The sequence below is a fragment of the Ambystoma mexicanum genome, chromosome 11, assembly GCF_040938575.1.
Source record: "Ambystoma mexicanum isolate Mex_15411 chromosome 11, UKY_AmexF1_1, whole genome shotgun sequence".
Lineage (NCBI taxonomy): Eukaryota > Metazoa > Chordata > Amphibia > Caudata > Ambystomatidae > Ambystoma > Ambystoma mexicanum.
In genome coordinates this window covers 1,108,181,409-1,108,204,410 of record NC_090934.1, presented here as the reverse complement: position 1 = coordinate 1,108,204,410, position 23,002 = coordinate 1,108,181,409, and the positions used below count along the sequence as shown (strand labels likewise).

Sequence of the window (23,002 nt, the reverse complement as noted above, 5' to 3'; positions counted from 1 at the left end):
AGCCACCGATAACTTTACCTGCCATCAGGCAAAACCTATACTGATGCTGCTGCCCATACATGACCCTGTTCTTATCCTGGTTGTAGGGGTGCCAGTCCTGGCTCATCGCCTGTGGCGCTTGATACTACTGTGCTGTTGCTGGCCTGTGCTCCGGCGGCCATTCCTTGCATGCAAATACCTACACCAGCGACTACTAAATAGCTGGCGGGTCCCTGGCATATTTCGGAGATGACGAAAGGGCGGTGCAAAAAAGCAATGCTCAATGAACCTCTACGCTAAATCCACCCCAAAGACACCCAAACGCCCCTGTAGTGGCCCAGCAATGGACTCCACGATCACGGCTGTGGAACTTACTGAGACCCAGCACATGATGGCGTGCATGCAGAAGGGATTCTCAACAGTGCATAGCAAACTGAACAATATTACCACCACCACCACCGTCGGGTCCATTAAGGGATGCCTGGAAAAAATAGATCAAAGCTTGACGGAGGCGCAGGCGAGGGTGAGCACAGTATAGGACAATGTAAGTACCCTGAAGGCGGAGGTGTCGACACTCCAAGCAAGTACAGATGGCGGCGAAGAAAAACAATGAATTGCAGTCTCTATCCAGCCGCAATAATATCTGCATCATTGGAGTGCCTGAGAGCAATACAGAGACCTTGCGGTGTAGTTTATAGAAACGGCCCTTCTTTGACTCCTGGGCAATCCCACACTCACCACAATTTGTTATTGAGCTGGCCCACAGATCCATGGCGCCCAAACTAAAGCCAAGGGGGCCACCAAGATCTATCATCGCCCGCACCCTTAACTATCGAGACCAGATGCTATCCTTTGCGCTGCCCGTGAGCAGGGAGACCTTATGGTGGGGTCCAGCAGGGTGCACATTTACCCTGATCTTTTGGTGGCCGTGCAACAGGAGTGGAAGACATTACTGACGGTGGAGAAGTGCCTACAGGACAGAGGCCTGAAGCATTCAATGCTGTATCCTGCCAAGCTGCACATGGAGTGGAATGGCAAGACAATTCTTTTACATTACCCGAGGAAGCTACGAGATTCCTGAATGAGAAATTGCCTCTGTCATTACCCTTTTCATTGTTGGCTTGTCCTGTATTCATATTTTGCCTACCTGCTCGGTTCACACCTCTCATCTCCACTGAGCACTCCATATCTATTCTCTTACAATGAGTGAAGGGGGCACCGTTGAGCAGTGATCTGAGCCGCAGTGACTCTGAGGCCCTCCAGATGTGTGTCAATTTCAGAGGTATGTGAAACTTGAGATTTCAATATGTTTAAATCCTTTGATTGGCCCGGGATTGTACCCATCCTTCGGCCTCCCCATGCAATGTGCGTTAATTGTTGGGAATGTTTTTGGGGGACATCAACACCCCAGTTATAAGGGGGAGGTCGGTGTGGATGGGGGTTTATATAACATTACTTGGCAAACACTTTGACAACTAGCAGGAAGATGATGGGCACTGAAGAAGGTCCTGGGTTGGAAAAGAGGCAGCGATCAGATCTGAGGGTGACATTATGATTCCACTACAAAAATGGGGGGAGTGACATTCCTGAGTTGGAATATACGCGGCCTTGGAAACCCGATCAAGCGGTGGAAGCTGCTCCTTAGAGAGAGACATAAGGCCAAAATCTTTTACCTGAAGGAGACTCGTGCTCAAAACTGGGGCAGGAATCGATTTTACACTACATACTCAATGCAGTCCAGGGGCATGGTTATCTTCATACATAGAACTCTTCCATTCCAACATTAAAAAAACTGACATCGACCCCCTGGGAAGATGCATTTTGATGTATGGTTCCATGCCAGGGAAAGGAATACTCTCGCTGAATGTCTATGGCCCCAACTTGGGCGATCCCCCAACGTACACCGACATAAGCTAGCGCTGTACCCATTGATCCCAATCCTCTGGGGGTGGGGTGATTTCAACACTATCCTGCACCTACATTTGGACCAATCCACCCACACCCGCAGGCCCACGTCAATGGCAGCTTGCACTATTAAGAAAGGAATGGCTGCCCTAGTTATGGTGGACGCTCTTAGGGCGCTTCATGCATCCGATCGCTCCTACTTCTATTTGTCAGTCCATGATTCCTTCTCCCGCATCGATCTGGGACTAGTCTCCGACAAACTACTTGAGGGGAGTCAAAAAGACCTGCATGCTTCTCAGATCACTGTCAGTATCACATTAGCACTGACTTCACTCCCTAGACCCCACAGTAGCTGGCGCTTCAAGCCGCAAGCGCTACAAGACTTTACATTTGCAACTACCATCGATGACCATGTGAAGTTATACTTGTACTTTGAAAGCAATGTGGGCTCAGTCCCCCTGGTCAGTACACTCTGGGAAACCTTAAAGATTTGTATCAATGGGATTGCCATGTTTGCGAAATTCAGTGTACTGAAAGCCATCAGATAAGACATGGCGAACTGCGAGAGTCAGCTTGGGGGGACTCGAGCGGGGACGGGCAGCTGTCCCTCCCACAGCCACACTCAAACAGATAAAGGAGGCCACAGATAGCTTCAGGGCACAGGCTTACCAGGAGCTTACGTTCCTTGACACTCAAATGGGGGGCAAACGATATGGGGAGGGCAAAAGGCCAGGCAGGCTGCTGGCCTGCATGGCACATCAAGAAAGTGGGAGTGAATGAATTTCCCTTGTTGCAGATGAAGCAGACTACATGGTACACAGACAAAGACACTCGTACCTTAGAGGATATTTACATGTTTCTCGAAAACCTGGCGATCAGTCAGCTTTCTCAAGAAGCCAGAGTCCTCCTTGATCTCCCAATATCCCTTATTGACATCACTTGGGCAATTGATGACTTACCATCAGGGAAAGCACCAGGCACAAATGGCCTCGCAGACATTTTACAAACACTACAATACAATATTGGCCACCTACCTGCTGCAGCTATGGCAGGAGGCTCTTGAGGCACGAGTACACCCTGACACCATGCGGGAGGCTGTCATTACTGTGTTCCTGAAGCCGAATAAACCAGCAGGGTTGTGCGGCTCATATAGACCCCTTTCCCTGATCAACACGGACAGCAAACTGTTTGCAAAGATACTGGCCACACGTCTCTTCAATATATTAGCACAGATTGAGCCTGGGGCCCAAGCGGTGGCAACTGCACTTTTTTTCCAAAAAGCATTTGACTCCGTTTCCTGGCAAATTTTGTATGCAGTGTTAGCGAAATGTTTGGTTGGGGTTTCTTTCACACCTGTGCCTTTTATACACGGCTCCGATGGCCAGGGTCAGCACTAACAGGCCGCTATCCCCAAAATTCACAATAGCTAGGGGCACCTACCAAGGCTGCCCCATGTCGCCTTTAATATTTGCTATCACCATTGAGCCGCTAGCAGACCTGATCTCGCAAACATACACCGTGGAATCAGTATGACTGAGAGACCTGAAATTATCTCCCCTTACGCTGATGCACTTTTATACATCATCAGGGACCCCCACATCCATCTAGAGTCTTTCATGACAGATCTTAGATTTTGGGGAGGCAGTGAGCCTTAAAGTTAACTGCAGCAAGTCTGAACTCTTCCCCCTCACTGATGTTACCACTGATGCTCATTGATACTTGGGAGTCGTAGCTGGAAGACACGAAACCACGCTATGTGACCACAACTATGCTGTGTAGCATGACGCAGTTGGTGGCAAACTTGAGTTGGGCCCACTTACCCAACACTATCGCTGGCGCTCAGTAAGATGGTTGTGCTCCCTAAGCTCCTCCATCTCTTAGTATCCCATTGTGGCAGGGACGTCCCTTCTTTCAGGGCCTGGAAGAAGAAATATGTAGGTTTGTGTGGCATTCCGGGGGGGCGTTGCGACTCAAGTGGACCACGTTGTCGCAGACATATGAGAGGGGAGGATCTGCAAATCCTCCCCTCTCATATGTCTGCGACAACGTGGTCCACTCCCAACCTTTATCTGTACTGGGTGGCTGCGCAGGCACAGTTTGCAGCATTTTGGTTCTCAGAGAGCCCTCCTCCCCCACACATTAGACTAGAGAGACACTTTAATGACCTTCGGTCCCTGTTTCCAGCAATCTTCCCTGACTGTTTTGCTGATGGCTGCGCCTTTGACCAGGCTAGTGTGTCTGCACTGGCCTGGCACAAACTATAGAAGGAGATTTTTTTATTTTATTTATTGGGCATTTATAATGCACCTATACATGCATTTCAAGGCACAAGATAAGATAAGTGTATCGACCCCACACCATAGAGATCTTTGTTTATTTGTTGAGCGCACCCCACCCGTAGGTATCTGGGCGCTGTACAAGAATATGCAGTTTCTTAGTTACAGTAATGAGACTGATACAATATGTCACAAAAGTATTACAGAAAAAAAAGTATATTGTTATGGTACAAAGATGAAGATGTGAAACGTCTAAAATGCGACAGAATATATTACAAAACAGATGCGTGTCAATACAGTTTGACACGAGTAGGGAGCCAGCTATGTACAGGATATAATACAGTTGTGCGGGTGTGGGAGGCCATCTAGCAGGGTATAAGGTCATTGGATGAAAGCCCTAGTTTAGTATTTTTCCTAAATTTGTTTGAGGATTGGTCGGTTCTTAAAGTGGGAGGTAAGGAGTTTCACAGATGGGCCACCATGACAGGAAAGCTGCTACCCCCTGCTCAGACATCTAGAGTTGGCGGATCTGGTAGGTCATGAGGAGGTGTGCATAGTGAATTTTTTGATCAGGTATTGTGGGCCTGAGTTGTTAAGACATTTATGGGTTAGGTACGTTGTTTTGAGATGAATTCTCTCCTTAATGGATAACCAGTTGTTGCGTCTAGTAGGAGATATGCTGCTTTCTGGAGATGTCGAATGCAGTTCTAAGAACGTTATTCTGGACAAATCTGAAGTTTGTTGGTGATGTATTTACTAGCGCCTAGGTACAGTGCGTTGCAGTAGTCGATTTGTTATAAAATTAGGGCTCTGGCAAGTGTCAAGCAGCTTTCTGTGGAGAGGAAAGGTTTGCCGGCATGGATCAGTTTACAGGTGTAAGCTGTAGCCGATGCTGTAGCACTGACTTGTTTATGCAGGTTCAGGGAGGAGTCTAGATAAAAACCCAGTGTTTTTCTCTCTTTGTCTACCTTAATGTCGTTGCCATCGATATTAAAAGGAACGATATTGGTTACTCAGTTTCTTCTGATTCGAGCGTGTGGCTAGGAGAAGAAGCTCAGTCTCATCATTCAGGCATAGGCCATGTGTGGCCATCCAGGCCTGAATGATGGAACAAGTTACTTACCTGTAACTGTTGTTCTCCAGCATGGGTCTGGCATGGATTCACATGCTCATGAATATTCCCCGTCGTCAGGCTGGGAATCCTCGGTAAAGAAAAAACCAGTATCAGTTTCGTTTCTGATCTGTCTTTCGTAGTAACAACCAATCACTGGTCTCTGCGTCATACTGACCACAGCCAATGACTGCCCTCTACCTAAGCACCGCCTCTGGCAGCCATCTTCAGATTTGGAAGCACGTGAAGTGGCAGTATGACCAAGTGAAGAGCCGCAGAGGGGTAGGCGGGAGGGTTCGCATGTGAATCCATGCCAGACCCATGCTGGAGAACAACAGTTACAGGTAAGTAACTTGTTCCTTCTCCAGCATGGGGTCTGGCATGGATTCACATGCTCATGAATAAAGAATACATAGCAGTACACACATGCACAACCACGGGAGGTGGCAAAGGCTCAACATCAAGCATCACATCAACTCAACATTAAGCATCTTACCTCCTCACCAGGCTCACCTCAGGCGAACAGGTTGCGCAGCACTGCTTGGCCGACCCTGGACTCCTCCCTGGAATCCCGGTCGACGCAGTAGAATTTCGTGAAGGTGTGCGTCGACCTCCACGTAGCAGCCCTGCATATTTCCAGCAGGGGCACACCAGATAGGAACGCTGTGGTAGCTGCGATCGCTCTGGTGGAATGGGCTCTCGGACGGCCAGGCAGCGGTCGGTTTGCCAACCGGTGACAGCACATGATACAGCCGGAGAGCCATCTGGAGATGGAAGCCTTCGAGAGAGCCTTCCCCTGATTGACAGGTCCAAAGTTCACAAAGAGTTGTGACGTCTTCCGAAAACCCTTCGTGCGGTCCACGTAGAACTTCAGCGCTCTAGCTACATCCAGCGAGTGCAAAGTCCTCTCAGCCGGCGACGAAGGCGACGGGAAGAACACAGGTAACACCAAGGGTTCGTTGAGATGGAAGTCCGACGGTACCTTGGGCATGAAGGAGGGGTGCGTCCTGAGCACTACCCTCGTGTCGTGGAAAGTCAAGTACGGGGCCTTGCAGGAAAGGGCCTGGATCTCTCCCACTCGTCGTGCGGAGGTGATGGCCACAAGAAAAGCGGTTTTCCACGATAGAAACTTCAACGGGGCCGAGTGCAGAGGCTCGAACGGAGGTCCCATGAGCTTGGTCAGCACCACGTTGAGCTCCCACGCCGGGGCCGGAGCCTTCACCGGCGGGAACGATCTGAACAGTCCCTTCATGAACTCTTTCACCAGACGATGAGACCACAAGGACGTCCGCCCCGTGGTTCTGGTGTATCGGGATATCGCAGCAAGATGAATCTTGATGGACGCGTGTGCCAGACCAGCTTTGGCCAGCGTCAGCAGGTACGGCAGTACTTGGGGAGCCGTAATCCGTAGAGGGTTAATCTTCTGTGCGCGGCACCAGACAGAGAACCTCTTCCATTTGTGTCCGTAGCATTTAAGAGTCGAGGACGCCCTGGCCTTTGCAAGAACCTCTCTGCAATCGGCCGGTATGTCGTATCCTCCAAACTCTAGCGCTGCAGGAGCCAGGCCTGCAAGTTCAGCGACTTCGGGTCGTGGTGGAGGATGGCGCCTCCTTCCCTGGAGAGTAGATCCGCGTCCGCCGGCAGCTTGATCGGCGGGGACGCTGACAAGTCCAGCAAGTCCGGGAACCATATCTGCCTCGGCCATGCAGGTGCGACGAGGATCATCCTGCACCGTGACCTCTTGAGCTGGTTGATGAGCCGGATTAGCAGAGGCAAAGGAGGGAACGCGTAGAGGAACAGGCCCTCCCAGGGGAACGAGAAAGCATCACCCATGCTCCTCGTCTGGGGAAACCTGCTGGCGAACCTCCGGCACTTGGTGTTCGTCGCCGTCGCGAACAGGTCGATCTGGGGTGTGCCCCACCGTCGGAAGAGGCGATCCACCAGATCCTGCCGTAGTTCCCACTCGTGGCACGAGCGCCGCTCCCTGCTGAGTGAGTCGGCGATGGTGTTTTTTATCCCTGCCAGATGAAACGGCACCAGAAAAATCCCTTGGGCGACGGCCCAATGCCACAGGTCCTGCGCCTCCTTGGACAGCGCTGGGGACCTGGTTCCGCCCTGTTTCCTGATGTAAAACATGGTGGTGGTGTTGTCGGTGAAGATCCTCACCACCTTGCCCTTGAGGGACGGAAGGAAGGACCTGAGGGCCCAAAACACTGCACGGAGCTCCAGGACGTTGATATGCAGGGACTTCTCCGTCGGGAGCCAGAGTCCCCTTGCGTGCAGATTTTCGGTGTGCGCTCCCCACCCTTCCAGGGAGGCATCCGTGGTCACAGTCTCCTGGCGGGCTGGGGCCTGGAAGTCCATGCCCGCCGTCAGATGCGCGCGGGTGCCCCACCACCGTATCGCTCGTCGGAAGCTCTCGTCGAGCTTGATCCTTTCCTCGAAGCTGCCCGTCGTCTGGATCCAGCGCGCATCCAGGAATTCTTGCAACGGGCGCATCCGGAGCCTGCACATGGGAATGAGGTAGATGCAGGAAGACATCATCCCGAGGAGGGACTTGATGGACCTCACTTTGGCCGCGTCGGCCACCAACAGCCGTTGCACCTTGCCCAAGATGGTCCTGGTCCTCTCCTCCGACGGGGAGGCCAGAAGGGACACTGTGTCGAGCCTCGCTCCCAGAAACAGTGCGACTTGCGCGGGCACCAGGTGGGATTTGGCGTAGTTCACGGAGAATCCCAGGTCCGTGAGGAGTTGGACGGTCCTTGCCGTGTGGGCCACGGCGAGCTCCCTCGTCTTGGCGCGGATGAGCCAGTCGTCCAGGTAGGGGTAGACGTGAATCCCCTCGCGGCGCAGCTGCGCCGCCACCGGTGCGAGGCACTTGGTGAATACCCTGGGAGCCGACCGTAGTCCGAAGGGAAGGGCTTTGAACTGGTAATGACGCCCTTGGACCACGAACCTGAGGAATTTCCGGTGCCCCTTTAGGATGGGAATGTGGAAGTAGGCATCCTCCAAATCCAACGACGATAGGAAGTCTCCTTCCTCCAGCTGACCCAGGACGTGCTGGAGGGTGACCATCCGGAACTTCTGCGCCTTGATGAACTTGTTCAGACGTCGCAGGTCTAGGATGGGGCGCCATCCTCCCGTCTTCTTCTTCACGAGGAAGTATCTCGAGTAGACTCCGGAGCCCCGAAGCCCCTTTGGGACGAGTTCGATGGCGCCCTTCCTGAGCATCGCCTTTACCTCCAGGAGAAGTTATGGGGCGTGAAGTTCTTTCCTGGCCACGGGGGGGACGCGCGGGCACCTTCTTTGAAACTCGAGCGCGTGGCCCCGGGCCAGGGCGTCCAGCACCCAACGGTCGGTGGAGATGGACTCCCACACGCTGACGAAGCCCGCCAGCCGGCCTCCCACCGGGGTGCTTCGGTGGGGGCCCGACCCCACGGCCGGTTCAATCCTGCTTGGACGCGGCCTTGCCGCCTTGACCTCCTTGGCGACGACGGCAGGGTCCGCTAGACTTGCCTCGTCCTCTGTAGGCCTCTTGCGACGACGAGTGGGCCGCTTGACGGTAGGAAGCGAAACCGCCGCCGGAACCTTTGGAGGCGCCCTTGCCTCCGCTGCTCCGAAAGGGCGTCCGTCGTTGCTGCAGAACTCCAAGGGCCCGGGCCGTCTCAGTGTCCGCTTTAATGGCCTGAAGGGAATCGTCCACTGTTTTCCCAAACAGGTTGTTCCCATCGAACGGCATGTCCAGGACTCTGGTCTGGACGTCTTGACGGAGGTCCGTAGCCTTGAGCCATCCACGACGTCGAAGGCAAACGCCGTTGCCCAGCTGGCGGAACCCAGTGTCGGCGATGTCCGTCGCCACGGTGATGGCGTGGTCCGAGGCCACCTCACCTTCCTGCAGGATCTCCAGGGCCTCCGCCCTCTTGTCGTCCGGCAGAAAATCCAGCAGGGGAGCTATCTTGTACCAGAGCTCCCTGTCGTAGCGAGCCACGATAGCCAAGGCGTTGGCCGCTTTAATCGTCGTCGCTGCCGACGAGATGACTCTACGTCCCATAGCATCCAATTTCCTTCCCTCGCCATCTGGCGGGGAAGTCGATGTGGAGGCCGCACCCCCCCCGCTTTCTTCCTGGCTGCCGCGGAGACGACGGAATCCGGGGTAGGCTGCGCCCGGAGGCACAGGGGGGCCGTGTCCGGGACCCGGTACTTTTTCTCGTACCGGTCTCTTCTAGCTGGCGTCGTGGAAGGGTTCTTGAGGAGGGAAAGGCCCTCATCCCAAATGTCGTCCAACAGAGGCACTGCGAGGACCGTCTTCCTCTTGGCCTTGCGCCGCTGATAAAGGAAGCCTTCCTTTTTCTTCTCCTCAGGGCAGAGTTGGAAAAGCTCGGAAGCCCTGGAGATCATGGAGTGGAAAGATCCGATCTCGTCGGGCGGAGAAGCCCTGGCGGGAGGCGACGACGGAAAATCCTCGTCGTATGCCTCGTCGTCCGTACCCGTCGCTGCCGTGTCAGTCCCCGTATCATCCCCTCGGGTGGACGGGGAGGAGGGCTGGACGGGGCGCGACGGTTGAAAAGGAGGTGGTGGATGGATCCTTCTTTTCTTGGCAGGGGGAACACCAGAAGGTCCCGGTTCTGGATCCCCCGACGGGAGAGGTTCCTCCGTCGGTAACGGTAGCCTCGTCCTTATCTCGGAGCATAAGGACTGTATGGCCAACAAAATGGCCGCCGAGTTGTCTTGCGGCGCTGGCAGAGGGGAGTCCGACGGGCGAGCAGGGGCCCCGTCGGTATCCTCGACGATGTCGTCGTCGTCACCTGCGTCGGGATCCATTCCGACGGGCTGGCCTTCTTCCACGCCTAGGCCGTGGCTTAAGACCTCGATCAGCTCCTCTTCTGAGGTTGAGGCCGGATCTACGACGACGCCCTGCCCCCCCTTCTTCTTCCCCACGGAGGGTTTCACGGGGGTCCTATCGATGGGCACAAAAGAAGACTCCCTCCGAGGAGGCAGGGAGATTCTGGGCCCCGAGGTCGCCACCACTGGTGCAGCCTCCACAGGCTGAGCCAGGGCCGCCGCGACCGTTTCGATAGAGGGCTTGGTCGGATGGATCAAGGCCTTCACCACCTGCGCTCACCGCCTTATCCTTGAGGGAGGGGGCACTGCCACGCTCCTCCTCTGCCTTAGAGCTCGACCGGGGCCTCTCCAGGAGCTTCGCCGGGTGCTCGGCCTTCCTCTTACCCGACCCAGAGCGTTGGCTCGTGGTTGATGGTGCCGGGGAGGGTGCGCCCTGCCTGGCGCCCGTAGAGCCCGACCGTTCGGCGCTCCCGGTGCCAGCGGACTCGCGGTGCTTGGCCTTATGTTGGGCCCCCGTCGCCGGGGCGCCCTCAAAGGTCTTAGAAGACCGCTCGGATTTCTTCTTCTCGCCAGACGGGCTCTTACCCTCCAGCCAGTTGGCGAGACGTTGATGGCGGTCCTTCATGGTCCGTTCCGACATGTTGCCGCAAAACGCACAGTCCTTCTCCACGTGCGTCTTGTCCTCATGAAGGCAGTAAAGGCAGAAAGAGTGTTCGTCCTCCTTAAAGACGTTCTGCAGCTGGCATCCAGGGCAGACCCTGAACAGCTTTCCGGGCGTCGAGCTTCCCTTCTCCTGGGCCATCTCCGAGACCGGGCCTGAGAAGCTTCTGGAGTCCTCCGAAGTCTAGCTCGACGAAATCTTCACCCTTGAGGGGCACAGAGGAATCCGACACGGGTCCCCGTTGATCGGATGTAGGATCGGTGGAGCTTGAGGCTCTTTTGACCGAAAGAATCGAAGTTTTTTGAGAAAAAGCGCGAAAAAAAAGCACTAACGCTCAAGAGCAGTAGCACGAGGATCCCAACACATGAACGTGCGGTAAAAATCTGAAGATGGCTGCCAGAGGCGGTGCTTAGGTAGAGGGCAGTCATTGGCTGTGGTCAGTATGACGCAGAGACCAGTGATTGGTTGTTACTACGAAAGACAGATCAGAAACGAAACTGATACTGGTTTTTTCTTTACCGAGGATTCCCAGCCTGACGACGGGGAATATTCATGAGCATGTGAATCCATGCCAGACCCCATGCTGGAGAAGAGGTAGACTTTGTTCACCAGTGCTAGGTCAGTCTCATAGTCACCCGTCAGAGGTATGAGGATCTGGGTGTCATCCGCATAATTCGTTTTGGCGACACCCAGATAGTCTAGGTCGTCAAACAATGGTTTGTTAAATACGTTATACATGGTGGGTGACAGACATGAACCTTGCAGTACTCCACAAGTTATAGGGATCGGGTCAGTTTATGCCGATGATGAGAACACTCTCATTGATCTATTGTTTAAGAAGGACTGGATCCATGCCATTGCTTCTGTTGAAAAGGGGACCTCCGATGAGAGGTGATTGCAGAGCACCTTGTGGTCGACCAGGTCAAAGATGGCTGACGGATCCAACAGGAGCAAGAGGGCGGATGTTCCTTTGTGTTTCAGGTCTTCAATTTGGGTCTTCAGGTCAATCAAGGCTGTTTCCGTGCCATGCTGCGGCCTGAAGCCAGATTGTCGCAATCCAAGTAGGTTATTGGTCTCAAGGTAAGCTTGAATTTGGATATAGGCTGCTTTGTCGATCTTTAGCAGGAAAGGGACGGTAGTAATGGGTCTGAAATTAGTAGGAATACTCAGGTCTAAAGATGGTTTCTTTAGAAGAGGGAGTACCCAAGAATTTTTCAGATTAGTCGGGACAGTACAGGAACCGGAAGGAGGAGTTGATGAGCTTGGTAATGAAGGGGGCAAGATCACAGGCCGCTTCCTTGATGGTCAGTGCAGGGCAAGAGTCTCCCTGACAGTTGGAAGGCTTCAGTGAGGCAATGATGTTTTTCACATCATGGATGGATACTTGGGTGAATTTGAAGTGTTGATGGGGTTTAGGGTGGTCAGGACGGGATTTGGCTATTTAAGCTTGAGCAGGGATACTGTTTTTTTGGCTGTTATTTTATTTTGAAGTAAGGTGATTTTGTTAGCTAGTGCGTCTTGATTTCTGGTATACCTTGGTGCAGTTGTCAGGGGTGGGAAATTGCAATTCTCTTTGTATGGTGAAGAGTTCTCTCGAGCTAGAGCTAGCTTTCTCGATCCTAAACATTGTAGGTGTCACGTTTGGCTAGAATGATTTCATTCTTATAGTTTGCTGTGAATTTGAGTAAGATAGCTTTGTTGGAAGGGATGGGGTTGTTTTTCCAGGTAGTTTTTAAGCTTCCTTTTTTCCATTCGTAAGGATTTGAGTTTGGGGGAGAACCAGGTTTTCAAAGTGTGCTTTAGGTTTACCTTTTCGTAATTTGAAGGGTGCAATTTTGTCTAGTGCTGCAGTGATGGTCTTATTATAGAGTTCCACTAGTTCGTCCAGATCAGAAGTGGCAGGTATTGGGTTGAGTTGAGGTTGGAGAAAAGGCTTGTTATTGTCTACTGTGATATTCCTTTTATTTCTGATCGGGATGGGTGGATCAATCAGGTTAAGTTTGTCAGGAAGTTTACAGTCTTGGATAATAAATGAGATTAAGGAGTGGTCTGACTGTGTGCATGGTTGAATGCAAGATATGGTAGTTTCACAGTTGAGGTCGGCTATCCAATCTAGGATCCTTCCTTTAACATGTGTGGGGTAGAATACTCAGATGCCAAGATCGGACAATGAATTTGCTAAAGTTATGGCAGGTTGTTTGGGTCATTAAAACCCAAGTTAAAATAACCTAGTAATAAAGTTTGTGAGGAGGGCTTGGTGTTAGTGGTGAGGAGGGTAATAATATCTTCCTCAAAGGAACTGATGGGTCCAAGGGGCCTGTAGATTAGATGCATTGTTATGGTCCGCGAGTTAGAGAGAGGAAGTTTGACTGACCATAGTTCACAGGACTTGGTTGACGGTTGTGCACTTATTCTGAGGCTCAAGGAGGATTTGACGATGAAGGCAATTCCACCACCTCTGGCTGACTGTCGGCTCTTAGGACTGTGTAATTGCCTGGGGTGGCAATAAGAAGGGAGGGGCCAGCAGCTGCATGTAGCCAAGTCTCCGTTATTGCCTGTAAGTCCAGTTTTTTTCCATTATTAGGTCAGTAATTTCAGATGCATGTGCCACTAAAGATCTGGCGTTAATCAATGCACCGTTGATGGTGGATGGGCTATTTCTCTGGTTGGTAGTATCGAGTGTAGCCGATGTCCGACTGGGCTTGGTATGGATTTTACTAGATTTAGGTGGGATTTCTTTTCTCTTTTCTTGCGTAATACTCTGGGTAGGTATAATGCTGAGTGGAATGGTGTAGGATTTGCCTACTGTCGAGCCAAGTCTGGCATTTCTGTTGACTGTCGGGCAGGGGTGGTTAGGCGTTAGGTCAATCTTCGTTTGGGTGTAGCTTGGATCGTTGGCGTCGTCATCTGGTGACTTATTATGGGGTTCAAATGTGTTGTAGGCATTAAGAGGACGCATATTCAATGGAGGCAGGAATGGTGTTGCGTTAATCCGGTCTGGGAGGCTCTGGGGTGTCAGGAACCTGGTTGGCTTGGTCCAGTTTGCAGAGTTTGCATGGGTGAGCATATTGGCAGAGGTTGTGAGAGTTGGTTTAGGAGTCCTAGCATGTGGCATCTGAGAGGAAGAGAGCTTAACGCTATCATCACGTAGTAGGGTGGCGAGTATCATGCTCTGAAATATAATACGAATGGTAAGGGAGGTTGCATACATTATTGGTGGCATCACGTGGGCTAGTATGGGACTCAGATACTGGTTGTATAAGTGACAGAATCTAGAGATTCAGGGGTTCTACATGTCAGGGTGCGTGTCACAAAGGTTCCATTATACAGTAGGGGGATCAGTATAAAAGAGGGCTAGATAGGGTACTCAGGGATGTGCCCATGCAATGGACTAGACAGTGAGTATGCAATACGAGAAGTCACAGTGGGCTAGCTAAGGTGCTGTCGGGCCGTAGGTATTAGTTTAAGCATGCACAGTATTGCAGTGGAACAATGGCAATCAGGCATTAAAGCACAGTATCACAGAAATGCAATGGAACAATGGCAATCAGGCATTTATACACAGACATAAATCAAGATTGCACACTATCACATAGGTACTCAGAAGGCCAGGTAGTGGCCAGAGGGCGTTAATAAGCACCGTGGCAGAGAGTTGGATGGGGCATTGAAGGACAGTAGGTCCGAGGTCATGGAAGCATACGGTCACAGAATACTGGGCACAACTGAGTATAGAGCACACCGTATCGCAATAGAATAAGTGCAACGTTGACAAATAGCAAGTAATAGGGATAGCATACATAGTAAGTCGATGAACTCTGAGTCTTTTAGAACAGTGGCAGTAGTACATTGATATGGATTGAGAGGACGATAGGCAAATGAGTGGATCATGCGCCATATCAGAGCAGGTTTAGCAATGGTTGTCTGAAAGCATAGGTATTGCAGCTGGGATGTGCAAACACAAAAGGCTATCTAGGGAGAGCAGTTTTAGAACATTTGTGATTGCTAGTTTAATGCGTACATATGAGTAGTATAGATTGCTGCCGGGTGAGTGGCACATTGGGCTCCGGCAAGTTTTATACATACATGCGACGAAAGAGGGCAGGGCAATTAGAGTCCATTAGGCAAGAAGGATAAGAGGGAATAATGATAGAGATAGCATCTGCTTGGGGAAGGGATATAGAGGTGCAGTACATGGGTTGACTCGTTCCGCTCTGCTATAGCGAGTCCGGAAGCCTTTACAAAGGCAATAAAGGATGCAGCCATTTTAGAATGCGCCTCGCTAATACAAATATAGCAGGATAAATAAAGATGTTCAGTGTAGCACAGCGATTCTGGTGGTAAGGGAGCTGTACACAGCTTTCTTGTGGAAGCGCAGAAGCAGAGGATTAAACACTGCAAATGCAGCAGTGGCTTCCTTGCCTACCTTGCGTTACCGTTGTCATGGGTAGCCCCTCCTGTGGACCGGTGCTGAAATTCAGTTCTCCCGTGTGGTTTCTTTCGCGAGTTGTGCCCCGGCTTCTGCCTGCCGGCTGGGCCAACCAGTGACGACTGTAGTGGGCCAATCAGATGCGGGCAGGTGAGAGTTGGGAAGCCTTTGCAAAGGCAATAACAAAGGATGCGGCCATTTTAGAATGTGCCTCACTAAAACAAATATAACAGAATAAATACAGATGTTCAGAGTAGCACAACGATTCTGCCGTTAAGCCAGCTGTACACATCTTGCCCTCTGGAACTGTGTACCCTCCTTACCCAGTGCTGATACTGGTTCACATAAGGTCTGGGCGCAACATGGGCTTAACACGTTGGGGCCCTATACTCGGAGGGTAACTTTATCCCTGCTATCGACATCCCTATAGCCGTACAACACAAATACTTGTTGTGGTTGCTATTTACAGGTCTGCATAGGGCATGCCGAAAGCTATGGGATGGTGTCCCGGTGGAGCCAGAGACTGATCCTATATTAGGATGCATTTTGATGGCGAATGAAAACCGAGGCCTTATGTCCTCTTTATACCGTTTGATTCCGACCTGCACGGTAGAGCCTCGGCTTAATGCTCGCTCTAAATGGGCAAGAGACTTGCAACTGCACATTACCAATGACCTTTGGGCAGATGTGTGTGCAAACATGAACAGTGTCATACAACTCAAGATTCCAGCCAATACAGTTGAAAATACTGCACTGCTACCACTACACACCAGACTGCGACTAATCTCGGGGGACTGAGTGGGTGCATGTCCCCAGTGTTACAGTGCAAATGCCAGATACTTCCACACGATATGGGACTGTCCATTGCTCCACCTTTTTGGAGGGATGTATGCATGATACTGTCGGAAATGATGGGCAAGTCTGCAAATCCTTCACCCGTTTCATATTTTTTAACCCACTCTGGGCTGCATGAGCAAATTTGTGAACCAGTGTTTCCTCCTTGCCAAGCAGTGTATTTTGCTGTGGTGGATGAGTGTACAACTCCCCACTAAAGATCTTTGGCTGAGAGACGTTGTGTGGGCTAATGATACGGAAGAACAATGGACAAGTATGCAGCCCGCCCAATCGACACTTGGGGCCGATTCAAAGTATAGGTCATCCAACAAACCCCTACTTTCACCAGTCTCTACAAAATATATTGCCCCCAGGGGCAGAAGATGCAATGTTTTTTTCTAGTGTGAAAGACACCACTGCAGTGTTACCTGCTACACGCTGCATGTCATAGGTACAATGGGCATGCCTGTAGCCATGCCTTCAGAAGAATGTTAGTGGAAAAGATGTACAGGGTGGCAGAGTCTCAAAGTGGAAATCTACAGAGAAGATACCACATGGTGAATTAATCTGAATTTTTAATAAGGGTCCTGATGAGGAAAGTATATGATGACTTATATAAAATTCAATGGTACGCATGCTGTCCTCTTTGCCGGAGAAGTACACAGAACGTTGGGAATATTATCACAAACAAAACACTTTACCGATTCAAAAATGGCGACACCTTCTGCGCCAATGTTTCCACTTGGTGTGACTCCAAGTCCCCCGATTAAACCTGCACATAAGTCACTGAAAAGACAAGAGAATAAAAAGTTCACTTATCAAAATGACGTAACATTGCTTTGAACATTTAGCACACTATTTCCACAAGCATTTTGTTAACATTTATTAACGCTACAGTGCCTGGGTACACATAGAAAATGATGCAGTCAAATGTACCATTTTCTTTTGTCTCTGCTTTTTGTGATTTTAAAGCAAGTATTGTTTTAGTTTTAGAGATGAGGCTCCATCAGGTCGGTCACACCACACTAATAAACTGAACTAGAACAATAAGAACCGTTCATTCAGAGACAACCGTTCAACCTTTTTCAATTCAACTTGAACAAGAATCCGGAACCAAGAGGAGCCTTTGCGTAACCCAACCACCCATGAGCGCCCTCTACTCCACTAACCGTGTGACTCCTCTGTGTTTTTCTACCTTAAAGTACTCACACAATCAACCCTCAGAGACAGACCTACAAGTATACCACACCAGCGAGTGTTGATAGATTCTACAAAATCAGACCTTTGGGGGTTGGGAGGCCACTCTAACATGGTGTACAAGGACACACAGAGTTTAGTCAAACCCAATTAAGATTGTTTGAGGCCATAAAGTATGGTATGTCTATAAATCGATTGGACGTACCAGTAGTTATGATTAATAAGAGTCAAAAAGTTAAAATTCAGGAAAGTAGAATCACTCAATCCCAGTCCTTCGGATAGTGATAGGAAGGGATCTGTGACCAGGCCTCCACCAACCAGTCAAAAAAGATTGATTTAGGGACAGGACATTTTCACCCATGTAACACTTTAGGAGAACAAGGGGTAAAGAAACATGTATGTAAGCATGCCCCTCTGACTGCGATTCGTCCAGAGAAAGCTGCTGGTGTTCTGGAATCCATTGGGAAAAACCTGTTCCGTGGTTGGTCCGGTCAAGGATGGCCCAGGGCTCTCAGGTGCAGAGATCACTTTCAACATCGGGATTTAGTTTTGGTTAGTTGCAATACTTTGGAATCGGTTACAGACAGCTTCCAGTAGTACACCCAAACAGACGAACATTAAGACTTCTGTGGGGCAGACCACCTCAGGACACCTCCAGTGATTGAAGGAGTGTTGAAACGGGAGTCACCACGGTCAGGCGGCAACCGGCGATCTTCAGGAGATTAACACAGGAGCAGGCCCAGCACAGCTTCCATTCAAGCGAGAAGGTTGAAAATGCAGGAGCAAGTGTCCTGTTCCATGAGCTGAAGATCCTCCAAGTATGCACTCAGACTGGCAACAGCTACAGCAAAGTAGCTCAGGAGGGATGTCCATGATTATTTTGATTATGAACATTTTGAATCCGAAAATTACAAATTCGAAATGTTCATAATGGCAATAATCACGAACATCACCCACGCCTGCTATACCCATTCCCTCCACCTTCCTGACACTAATACTTACCTCTGCTGTCCAAACTTGCCCGTTCTCCCTCACCCCAGTGATCACCCTGCGACGTGAATTCTGCCTCCCAATCTAGGGACGGAACTTCCGCCGCAGGGTGCTTTTCTTTCTTTTTTCTTCAAACTTTCTTTGTCCCCCGCTTTCCTGATGCCATTATAGCGACAAAAGGGCGGGAACACCACAGCTCCCCTTGTTCACTACATTTCTGTACATATTGTCTTTAGGTTTTGGTCTGCCTGACTTTCTCATCCTCTTTCTCACTCTCCTTAGACCCTTATCCTTTTCACTCCACAGATCATGGTCCAGTTGCCACCCTGTGCGGTATCACAACTCACATCTACACAAACAAGGCTTTGTTCTTTAAGACAACTATGGGGGTGATGTGCACAATAACATCACACGAGAAGTGTAAAACATTTGAGGTATGCAGTATGTAATCTTTCCATCTGTGCGTTGAATATTTTAAGCTTATAAAGGTAAAGAGCGGTTCCAATTGTGCATGTGTAAACAGTTCTTAAATGCAAGAATCTTGCTAGGCCACATATCTTCGTACACACCCATCCATTCCCATGTCTGACTCATTCTGCCACGTTCAATGGTTTTCTCTCATTGTATGACCAATACGTTCCCGTTAAGAGTTAGTCACCCAAATGATCTTTTGCTATCTAATGTATTGCATGCTCAGAGTCCCACTTCTAATGGAACACAATAAATAACAGGAGCAAATTAGCATTCATAACCCCTTCAACAGCAACAGAGTTGGGTCAGGAGCCTGCTGTGAAATAAAAACTAAATATATTACGTACATCTAATGTGGACATCTCCATGATCCATGAACTCACAAACATGCGCTCATATGTGTGAATGGTGTGAAATGGCCCGCAGATGCAGAAAACATTCACATCACTCAATTCAATGTATTCAGAAAAGGTTAACAGTTACAAGCGCCCAAAACAAAAAAAACAAAAAAAAAGTAAAGTTGCTGGTGATTAATGTCATGTGTTTGCAGTGTGTGCTTGTCCCCAATGGTTCAATAGTGCTTTAAAATAGTTATGTGATCAACATACAAGCAATGCGAAATAAAACGGCTATGTTCATAGATTCTTGACATTTACATAGGTGTTTGGTAGCCGAGGACCCGTGTTAGTACTGAGAATGTTGGTAATGTTCAGCCCGCTCCTACTAACCTTAGTGAGTTGATGTTTTTACAATAAATCCTTTTTTCCCTTGCATGGTCACACCCTTTCCCCTGCACACTCAGTTCTACTTACCCCGATCCTTGCTCTAGGGAGTTCAGACTTTTTAAAAAAACCTTTCTTTACTGGCCACTTTTTATTTTTAGATCGTTCTGCTCATTTACTGCATATGAAACTGAAAAAATACACTTTAATGTGGCCTAGCAACATCTCCTCTAGTCTCAGTGCATGAGCTATAGCTATAGCAGTCGTCTTCCCATTGGAATGCCTGCCTCATGCAATACACCTTATGTCCATTCACACCATCAGTTCCCTCTACTTATTTTCTTCTATGTACATTTAAATGATCATACGTCTATATATGATATATGGTTCAAATCATGAACCGATTTGGTGACCGACTACAATCTGGCGTTATTTTTCTGGTGCCTTTTCCAACAGATCTTGCCAAAGTACCTCTTCACATGCAAATAATCATTGCACTTGCTCTCCAGATTGCCACAGAATACACAAAATAATGAAATAATGCTAAAACCCTTGTTTTTTTGGTTAAAAATCTGGAACTCAGAAGCCCCAGCTCTTTATAAAGAGGGTATCCATGATGTTCTGCAGACCAATGAGGCAACTCATTGCCCTAGTTTAAATATGTTAGGCATATGCTCTATGACATAGGTCTGGAAATTATTTAGCATGAACCCACCAAATTTGGTGCATTTTCTAGAGATTGCTTTTTAAGATTAGGTTCTGTTGGATAAACTAGAGATGTAGGCTTCTCTTGCCATCTGTCATCTAAATACATGGGGGTAAAAACTCTACTGGGCATGGCACTCTATCCTGATTTTCCCTATCCAATACGTGAACAAATCTTATATGCAAAAGTTTGCTTAGGCATATTGCGGTTAGCCACCTTTGGGGGTACTGTCTTTACACCTAAATGCCCCCTCTGCAAACCACGTCATAAAGACATATTGGGCCTCATTACAAGTATGGCTGTAAGGCAACAACAGCGCTAGTATCACTACCGGCAGAGTTGCTACCGTACCGCCATACTAGGGGTTCTGCTCGCGGGTGCCCTTGCAGCCACCATGTCTGACCTGGTGGCCGTACCGGCACCTGCAAGCAGAACATGATGGTAGCAGCGGTGCCGTTACTAACGGTGCTACCACCCTCCCCATCCCCATTGAGCCCTATGGGGCTCATATGGTAATGGGGATGTACCGGGCCCGGCACCCACGAAAGGGCAATTACCGGGTCCGACAGGGCCAGAATAGCCTGTTAAGGCTACCTCCAACCTCGTAATGAGGCCCATTGCATTTTTTGTTTGAATGCCCTTTATATCAAGGTCCTAGACACAAGTGCTGGAAACCGATTCTCAATTCTTACCATATTATAACTAGTAGAGGAGCAATCAAGTTACTGAAATCTAGCTGTGTCATGACAATGTTTTATGCAGTATCACCTTTTTATTTTAAACAAATGTCTTTTTTAGGAGGCATAGGTTTGAGGTCAGATCACTGTTTCTTCTATGAGGATTTAATTTTTGAAATTTTGGATATTAATTGCCCGAGTTTGTTAATGCGACCTGCGTTTTTGTCAATGTATGGAAAAGCTTGAAATTGAATTATGCAACTATCTGATCCTCCAACATTGCGCTCCACCACCCTCCTGTTGATCCTGAGGAGTTTAGCTACTCCCACTTAGTGCTGCTGCAGGCGGTTTCTGAGCACCAAGCTACGTTGGTTTTGGAAGGTGCACTTTCTCCACGCAGTGGACTTTGGGGACTGCAAAAGAATGAGTCAATAAAAACACTTGGTTCTATGACTAAAGCCCAATATCTAGTACTAATTGCTTGATAGAAAAGACTTCAGATAATTTAGGAAAAACAAGCAAACCTTCAATTCCAACGTATTTCATTGGAAGAATATTCTAGAGGTGTTAAGTCCAAAAGCTGCAGGTCCTCCCATCATGTCTGAACTTTTTTATCGATGAATGCGATTAAAAAGGGGCTGCCAATGATCGGAAATCTCTGCGGGGCATGTGTTCATCTTGTGTAAACCTAGTCGATGATGGTAGATGCCTATTGTTGCGCACAAAGTGTCTCAATTACAGTCACAGAGACGGCAGCAGGCAACCAGTCCAGGAACTTGGGAACTAGCATCATATGTTCCAGCATTTAAAATGTAGTAGACAGGTCGTTTTCACAGAAGAACAAGTTACTTACCAACTGGTAGCGTTCTTTCAATTGGATGTTCCTCCAACGTATTCCCCATCTTTGATGTATTCCATCAGCTTCAGCAGCTTCGGAATATTTTTTTTTCGGCAGAGGGTGCCGTGCGTCGATGTCGTCGAGTCGATGGTCCCTCGAAGGCCTCCGTCGAGGGTGACGTCATTGGGTGTATAAGTAGCACGCATGGCACCCGTTGGCCTCAGTTCTGTTTTTCCCCCTTTCATTATCGATTTTCCATTGTGCAGACTGTGCCAGTAGACAGGTATTTTGCCTTGCGAGAGTTGGAGTGGCAACAGCCTGGGAAAAATCTACAGATGGGTAGGTTGGGAGGGCGATGAGGAATACATTGGAGGAACATCCAATTGAAAGAACATTACCAGTTGGTAAGTAACTTTTTCTTCGAGTGGATTGTGTCCTCCAATGTATTCCTCATATTTGATAGACTCCCAAAGCAGTAAGGATAATTCTTATGGAGGAGGGATTAGATTTTTTTAAACATGTTTTCAGATGGCTGAGTATAGGACTGCTCTACCAAAATTAAACTCCTTAGATTGGGAAGCATCTAGGTTGTAGAATTTTGAAAAAGTATGCAGCGATGACCAAGTCGCTGCTTCACAAATAGACCTTAAAGGAACACCTCTTTGCAGGGCTGTAGACGAAGCGATGCCCCTGGTGGAATGAGCCCTTAAACCTTCTGTTGGGTCTTTTCCCGCCAGTCTGTAGCATTCAGCAATGCAATCCAGCGTGATATTGTCTGTTTTGTTACTGATTGACCCAATTATTTTCCTGTGTAGCCAAGAAACAGTTGGTTGTCCAATCTAAGCCTAGAAAGCCTAGAGATATAAAAGCGTAAAGCTCTTTTTGGATCTGTGTAATCTTTCCTCCTCCTTACTAGGATGGGGTGGAGGATAGAATGCATGTAATACAATTTTTTGATTTAAGTGAAACTAGATACCACTTTTGGTAAAAATGAGGGTTTAACCTTCAAAACAACCCTGTCCTTATAGAACACAGTATAGGGTGGCGCAGAAGACAGTGCCTGCAATTCGCTCACTCTTCTTGCAGATGTTAAAGCTACTAGGAAAGCAGTTCTCCATGTTAGGAATCTTAATGGACACGTGTGCAAAGGCTCAAGAGGAGCAAACATTAAGAATTTTAGGGCCAAATTGAGATCCCAAATTGGTACTTGAAATGGGTGAGGAGGAAACACATTATTGAGTCCTTTTAAAAATGGTACAATCAAAGGAATTTTGAAATAGGAGCATTCTTCCGGCGAGCGCTTGAAGATGGAAAGCGCCGCAAGATAACCTTTAATGGTTCCAACATTCAGACCTCTATGTGCTAGG

General features: G+C 49.1%; 1 protein-coding gene across 1 annotated transcript in view; it reads right to left on the bottom strand.

Moving 5' to 3' along the window:
- Positions 1-23,002, bottom strand: part of IDH3A (isocitrate dehydrogenase (NAD(+)) 3 catalytic subunit alpha) — a 456,350-nt gene that overhangs the window by 84,885 nt on the left and 348,463 nt on the right. Inside the window, exon 9 of the mRNA XM_069624412.1 lies at positions 16,736-16,820. Within this exon, the coding sequence (XP_069480513.1) occupies positions 16,736-16,820 (85 nt within the window). The remainder of the gene's footprint in view (positions 1-16,735; positions 16,821-23,002) is intronic.